Source organism: Crocuta crocuta, unplaced genomic scaffold (genome assembly GCF_008692635.1).
Source record: "Crocuta crocuta isolate KB4526 unplaced genomic scaffold, BGI_CrCroc_1.0 scaffold267, whole genome shotgun sequence".
Lineage (NCBI taxonomy): Eukaryota > Metazoa > Chordata > Mammalia > Carnivora > Hyaenidae > Crocuta > Crocuta crocuta.
The window spans coordinates 2,168,682-2,176,450 of NW_027531899.1; the positions used below are offsets into that span (position 1 = coordinate 2,168,682).

Consider the following 7,769-nt stretch of genomic DNA (forward strand, 5'->3'; position numbering starts at 1 on the left):
GAGGCGGGGAGATCCGCGGGCAGGGCTGGCATTCTCCACCGCTGCTGCAGTGCGGCACAGGAGGGGGCTCCAAGCCCAAGGAGGGGGCCGCGCTCGCGAAATCCACCTCCCGGCAGCTGTGGGAGCGGAGCCTGGAGGAGCCCGGAAGCTCTCGTGCCCTCATGAAACTAATCCTCTGTGGCTCTCCTGAGTGCTCTAGAGGGAACTTTCAGGGTTGGCAGAAGAGCTGGTGGATTTGGTGGCTGGGGACTCAGCCTTCAAAGGCTACCCAAGCAGGTGCTCTAGCACCCGGGCCCAGCACACTGTGTTCCTCAGGAACATTAGCTCCCATAGGATGGCAGACACCAATGCCTCACCAGGTACCACATGAGGAATGACAACAATACACATGTCTAGCAGAACCCGTAGAAGTGCCAGGCCCACGCAGAGGTGGACGAGGGTACCGTTGTGGCACCACGGGGCACACAGCTGCTCTGGCCAGCCCAACTCCCACACCCCTTCTCCTGAGAACAGGTCTGTGTGCTCTGTGGGGCCGACCCCACTTCTTGGTCCCAGGTATGAGAATGTCACCCAGGCCTGGCCAGTCAGAAACTCCTCTCCGTCTGGACACCATGACTGGCACAGGATTGTCACGTGCCTTACACACGACCAGTCAGAGACAGCATCAACTCTGGACTGGTTTCTGGAACTCCTGGGGGAAAGATCTAGTTCACTGGGGCTGCTGCACTGGGGAGTCCTAAGCCGAAGCTGTGAAGAATGGTGGGTCATCTTTTTCCTACCAAGTGGGAGATGGCCTGAGAATGACAGTGACACAGAAGAGACAGGTGATGAAGATTCCTGGTGAGGGCGCCCGAGTCCCTGCATCTGGCCCCGTCTGGATATTGCTCTGTCCCCTAGTCTGTCAGGTACAGAAGCCAGTAAAGGCTTCTCTGTTTTGCTTCGCAAAGTCTGAGTTGGTTCTGTCTGTCGCTGGGAACCGGAATCCTGATCACCACTGCACTGCACATTAGAGAGAAGTTACATAACCTGTCTGAAGTCACACTGCCAGTAAAGGGTGGAAATTGGATTTAACTACAGTAAGTTGACTCAAAAGGCCACAACTTTAACGATGATGCACACTGGCCCACTGAAGAGTGGTGTGGGAGCCACTGAGTAGACTTCTTGGGTCTCTGACTTCTCTCCCAGTTACTGCCCAGGAACCCTTGGGCATGATCTCAAAGAGGGAAACATCCAATTATCTGGAAGGCCGCACAGGGTGGTGGAGAGCCCGGGCTTCTGGGACAGATGGCCAGTGCAGATCCCAGCCCCTCCACTTAGGGCTTGCATGGCCCTGGGTGAATGATTTCCTTCTCAGAACCTTAGTTTCCTCATCTGTAAGATGGTGGGGGCTGCAAGCATTCTAGAGCATGAGGAGAAAGTCTGGCACATGCCACGTGCTTAATAAATAGGATTTGACACTGTTGCCTTCTCCAGCCGATTCTGTGGCCAATCTGCTTGCTGTTCCCACATGCTCAGAGGCCAAGTCTGCCTTCCATCTTCTCCAGTCCAACCACACCTCCATGGAGGCTCTGGAGTAAATTCTTCCCCATTGGCCTGAGAACCACCAGCACCCAAACCACCCTGAGAACTCAGCAGAGGAATGCAGATGCCTGGGTCTCATCTCTGCTCACCTGAATCAGAATCTTCTTTGAGGTGGGGTCCAGGAATCTGCATTTTACTAAGCTGCTGGAGATGATTTTGAAACATGGTAAAGTTTGAGAAACCCACTTTGTTGATTTGGTTTTTGAATTGTATTTTTTTAAGCTTATTTATTTATTTTGAGACAGAGAGAGAGAGAGCGAGCGAGCACACGTGAGTGTGCACTGGTGTGAGCAGAGGCGGTGCAGAGAGACAAGCCCAAGAAGGCTTCTGTGCTGTCAGTGGAAAGCTCGATGTGGGGCTTGATCTCACCAACTGTGAGATCATGACCTGAGTTGGTATCAAGAGCTGGAGGCTCCACTGACTGAGCCACCCAGGCGCCCCTACTTTCTGAATTGTTTTTAAAGATTAAAGTGAGATAAAATGGCATTCCTGTCCCTTATCCCTGTCCCCTGGCTTCACCCACCAAAAGCAACCACAGCTTCCAGTTTCTTGCATATTCTTTCAGAAATATCCTATGCAGGTATGTCTATGCAGAGACCCTATGCAAACAGTATTTAAAATAGAAATAAAAAGAACAGCACACTTAGCTCTGAATACTATCTTGTTCCCCCTCTCCTTGCCCCCCAGTGGATACTATTTCTTGTCAGGACCTCTCAGCACAAACAAATTCACTTGATTTCCTGTAAACAATCAAATACCACTGCATCACACAGATGACCTAGGATTTACTCAGCCGGTCCTCTAAGGTTAGATATGTAGGCTGCTTCTAGTCTTGTGCTCCACCAATAGTGTTGCACTAAATGCTGTGTTCCAACCTCAGCCACATGCAGGCAGCGTCTGAGAGGACGGCCCTGGGCTCACAGACCTCTTGTCCCCACTGCCTTCTTGTCCTCAGTTCCCAACAGCCTAGTTTCTGGAGGCCACGGAGATTCCTTTCTTCCCTCTTCTGCTTACTTACTTGTGTGGTTTCGATCTCCCTTCTCAGGGAGGGGTTCCTAACCCCCCGAGTCTAACTAACAGGGATAAAAGCAGCCCGGATCACCTTCCCCATCAGGAAGAAACAGAGAGAAAGTGAGATGAGAGCATCCTTCTTGAGCCTGCACAAGCGCCCAAGGTCATGATGACCATCTCACTAGGCTGCGGGACGGTCTCCCAGCTACCCAGCCTGGCTTGGCTGCGGCCAGTGGTGCTGGGATCACTCAAGAACCCGTCCTGTGGCCTGGGAGTGTGCGGATGACCCAATCTACCCTCTTCAGTGTCTGAAGAGCCTGGGGTGCAGACGCACACCGTGCTGAGCCTGGCTGGTGGCGGGGACAGCACCTCTGCCCAGGCCTCTCCCCTCAGAGCTTGTCTCGCCATTTGAGCCAGAAGAGGCCAGGGCTGCAGCAAGAGGCTGGAAGACCCCAGAGTTGGGATTATCAGCTCTGCAAATGAGGTCGGCCAGACACCGCTGCCTTTGAAGAACAACAAAAACCACACAAGTCTCAGCCCACACCTGCCCTTGCAAACAGGACAACAGGAGATCCTGTTTCCTGGCTGCCTTGTGAAAGGGGCAGGACGATAGCTCTTCTAATGAGGGCACGGAGCCGGGCTCATCTGTCTGGTCACGCCCTCCCTGGCCTGGTCTCCCCAGAGCCTCCCCAAAGCTGGAAAAGGGAACCTGCAGACTTTCACTTCTGTTTCAGTTGGTCCCTACCTGCAGGTCCAGAGACGCCTCTGTGGCCTCTCGCACACCTCCAGTTTTGGAGTCATCCGACAGGCAGGCTGGCTTATGGTGTGCACAAGTGTGGGTGTGGGTACAAAGCAAGGTGGGGGGGTCTGCTGGGGAGCTCGCCTGCGGCCTTACTTCGGCTCGACTTGCCCCTGCAGAGCCTGGTGCGGGTGTGGCCGGGCCGTGGCGCCACAAGAGGGTTGAGAGAAGGGGACGACTGGGGTTAGACTGGAGTCCCAGGGCCGGGACACTGGGTAGGTGGGTGAGGGGTGGCCAAGCCCCTGGCTGAAGGGTTTCGATGTGCCCAGAGCTGCCCCCTACCAAGCTTGGAGCACGCGGGAAGGTGCGGACGGAGCAACCACACTGGGCATGCGCACAGCTTTCCAGGCAGCGGAGAACTGCGAGGCCCGGACACCTGGCTTGAGGTTTGTCGCTCACTTAGTAGCTGTACCCGGTACTGGAACCCTGCGCAAGTGACAGGTCTACTCTGGGCCTCAGCTTGCTCATCTGTAAAGTGAGGATCACGCCAGCCCTGTGAGGTCACGTGGATATGGTCTTCAGGGTCCCCTCCTCTCAGCTTTCCCCTTGGCTCACTCGGCTCCTGACCCCCTTTCTGGTCTGTCAACAAGCCAAGGGCCTTTGTCCTCACTTTGGTAATTCCTCCTCTTTCTTCCGGCTCCTTCTCACCTTCAGGCCTTCCCTGACCACCCTGTCTCACACCCAGTATCTTCCCGCTGGTGTCTCCACAGCGCCTCCTACAGGCCAAGGGCTGTTGTTCTATGTGCTTTATAAAGCTTTTCTCTAACCTCCCAACGGCCTTCGGGGAAAGGACCTATTGCGGTCCTCATTTCACAAATGAAGAAACCGAAGCACAAGGTAAGAGGCCAGTAGCCCAGGGCCATAGTTACTATGGGGAAGAGCTAAGATTCAAACCTAGGTAATCTCCCTGTAGAGCCTGCCTTCCCTCCTATGCTCAACCGCCTCCCCCTTCTGCTCTGTGAAATCATCCAATTTGCTTGTTTATTGTCTGCCTTCCCTGATCCATTCGGTAGCGTCACGAGGGCCAAGGCCTTGACTGCCTCCTGTGCAGCTGTGTTTCCAGCACTTGGAAGGTAGTGACTCTCTCTCTCTCTCTGTTTCTGTCTCTGGTCACCTCTGGAGGTTGCTAGGGTACCAACTCATTATTTTGAAAGCTGCACTTACCTTGCCTTCTTCATATAATAAATATTACCTCAGAGTAGCCAAATAGTTACTGAAGGAACATTCTTTTAAGAACAATTTCAGCCAATAAGTGAAGAAGGAATGATGGGATTGAGAACATCCTTGTTACCACGTGATGCATGACAAAATAACTGAGCTAGGCAATCATGCTGAGTAGCTGCTGAGGGGGACAATGTCTGATGACGCATCACCTGAACCCTCTGACTGCCCTTAGGCCCATGGAGGGCCAGCCAGACACATGGTGCCTCTTGACAGACACACACCTAGGAAGTGGTGTTACCGAAAGGATTTTAACCAGAATTGGATCAAGCTTCTACATCAAACTCCAGTTTACAGGAAATTCATGTGCTAGAGAAACAGGGTAAAGGACATCAGGGGGATGCAAGTAGCTAAATCCAGGAGGTGAGAAACTCTAAAGGACAAGTGACCTGGCTTCTTCCCAAAATAAACTGCAAAGGGAACAGAAAAGAGGGAGGGGACTTATAGGTTAAGAGAGCCTAAAGACACCCATCAACCAAATACAACAGAAGCCTGATTAACAAAACAATTCTTCTAAAAACATTTTTTAAAAAAAAATTTTAGGGGGGGGGAGTGGGAGAGAGAGGGAGAGAATCTTAAGCAGGCTCTGTCCTGAGCCCCATGTGGGGAACTGTGAGATTATGACCAAAGCCAAAATCAAGGGTTGGATGCCTAGCTGACTGAGCCACCCAGGCACCCCAACAAAACAATTCTTTTTAAAAAAAGGATGTCTCAGGGCGCCTGGGTGGCTTAGTTAAGCATCCGACTTTGGCTCAGGTCATGATCCTTTGGTTTGTGAGTTCAAGCCCCACATCGGGCTCCGTGCTGACAGCTTGGAGCCTGGAGCCTGCTTCAGATTCTGTGTCTCCCTCTCTCTCTGACCCTCCCCTGCTCACGCTCTCTCTCTCTCAGAAATAAATAAAACATTAAAAAAAAGTTTTAAAAAAGATGTCTCTGGGGTGCCTCAGTGGCTCAGTTGGTTAAGTGTCTGACTTCGGCTCAGGTCATGATCTTTTGGTCTGTGAGTTCAAGCCCCACATCGGGCTCCGTGCTGACAGCTTGGAGCCTGGAGCCTGCTTCAGATTCTGTGTCTCCCTCTTTCTCTGTTCCTCCTCTGCTTACACTCTGTCTCTCTCTCTTTCTCTCAAAAGTAAATAAAAGATTAAAATAAAAAAGATCTGATACAACAGAAAGGTAAACACAGATGGGTAGTTGATACTGACTTACTGTTAAAATTTTTAAGTATCATCATAATTCTTTTTTTTTTTAATTTTTAATGTTTTATTTATTTTTGAGAGAGAGAGAGACAGCGTGAGCAGGGGAGGGTTAGAGAGAGAGGGAGGCACAGAATCAGAAGCAGGCTCCAGGCTCTGAGCTAGCTGTCAGCACAGAGCCCCACGCGGGGCTCGAACCCACGAACCGTGAGATCATGACCTGAGCTGAAGCTGGACGCTTAGCCGACTGAGCCACCCAGGTGCCCCAGTATCATCATAATTCTTAAGAGGTTCTTGAGTCGAGGTACATTCTAAGCATTGAGACTGCTTCAACTAATCCAAGATAGGGAGGTACGGAGATTGAAAAAAAAACCCCAAAACTGGTTGTATGTCGGTAAGTGCTGAAATGGGGCTCAGTACACTGTTACTATGTTTGAAGTGTTTCAGTAAAACAAACAAACAAATAAACTTTCCGCTGTCTTCCCGCTTTCTGTGGAATAAAAACTGAGCCTGTCGCTGTGTCCATAACCTCCACCAAAGGTTGCCCCCACCTCTCACCCCTGTTCCAGCCATACTGCTCTCTCTGTGCTGCATGGATGGATGTGTCACACACACTCACAGTCACCCTTCGGAGCCTCTTCCACACTCTGACCCTCTGGCCCAGAGAAGACCACAAGGCTGCTTCTACCCAGTAGCCCTCCTGATAATGTAAGCAGCTCTCCCACCACGAGGCAGGCCCTTTATTTACCCTTAATTTTCTTGTTAAACTTTATTACTGCCTGGTCCTGCATCATATCTACTTAACTACTGCCTGTCCCTCCCTCTAGAACACAAACATCGAGGGAGCAGGCGCCCCATCTCATCACTGCTGTATCCCCCGCACTCAAATGGAGCTCGCATGCAGTTGGGGTGCAATAAGTATGTGAAGGAGTGACTCCAGTGCAGCGTGCCCTTGGGGAAACTTGCTTTCAATGCTGTGTGCATGATCCAGAAAATGGAACTAGTAAGGGTGCCCACCTCATGGGGCTGTTGCAGACATTAAACGGGACAGTACGCATTTGGAGAGCTTCAACTGTAAGAGGCACACAGCATGTGCCCGACAGTTGTGGACTCTTGCCTGGTCACCATTATGGCTCTTCCTGCTGAGAAAGGGCCTTGAGTGACAGCGCTGGGGGGGGGAGGGGGGAGGCACACACAGGCTCTCTGGAAGAGCCAACCCCCACCTGGCTCCCACCTCACAGGCCAGGTGCCCTTACCTCCGGGGCGTGCCATCGTCAAAAGGCGGGATGATGACCACCTTGACGGTGACCGAGGTGCGCAGGAGGTCGATCATCTGATCATGGGTCAGCGTGACCACGGCCACCTTGCAGATCTCTACCAGTCGGCTGCCTTGCCGGAGGCCGGCCTGCCAGGCGAACCCGTAGTCCTCCACCTCGGCCACCGTCCCATCATACTTCACGTGGAAGCCCAGCTGCCCGAGCCCGTTCCGCCGCAGGGTCATGTCCACCGTCTCCCAGCCGTTGGTCATGACCTGTAGGTGACAGACAGGATCTAGCCTCAGAAGCTGTTTGCGGGCCAGCTTGGGACGGTCCCTGTACACATTTCCCCACTTTGGGGCCGAAGACCCTGCTGACCCCCATCCCTCCCAGTGATGCCAGGGCGCAGAAGCACAGGCACCCCCCGAGTCTCAGCCTGGACCCCTGCCTTCTGAAGACGAGATGTGGATGTGTGGCTGTGTGGCTTATCAGCTTGCGGAGACGGTGTGGTCAGGAGGCAGCCGTGCATAAGTTCCAAAGGCCCCTGGCCTCCCTCCTTCCCCAGCTATAGCAGGTTGATACTTCCTGGCCCCTTGGGGTAGGTGTACTCTGGGACTTGTTTTGGTGACAACCTGAGTTGTGAGTGGAACCATCATGTCATTTAGGCTGGGGCATTTAAATGCCAGTGTGAAGCCTGCCTCCCCCCCC

General features: G+C 52.7%; 1 protein-coding gene across 1 annotated transcript in view; it reads right to left on the minus strand.

Moving 5' to 3' along the window:
• Positions 1-7,769, minus strand: part of SIPA1L3 (signal induced proliferation associated 1 like 3) — a 249,360-nt gene that overhangs the window by 56,484 nt on the left and 185,107 nt on the right. Inside the window, exon 11 of the mRNA XM_077773636.1 lies at positions 7,062-7,336. Coding sequence (XP_077629762.1) covers positions 7,062-7,336 — 275 coding nt within the window. The remainder of the gene's footprint in view (positions 1-7,061; positions 7,337-7,769) is intronic.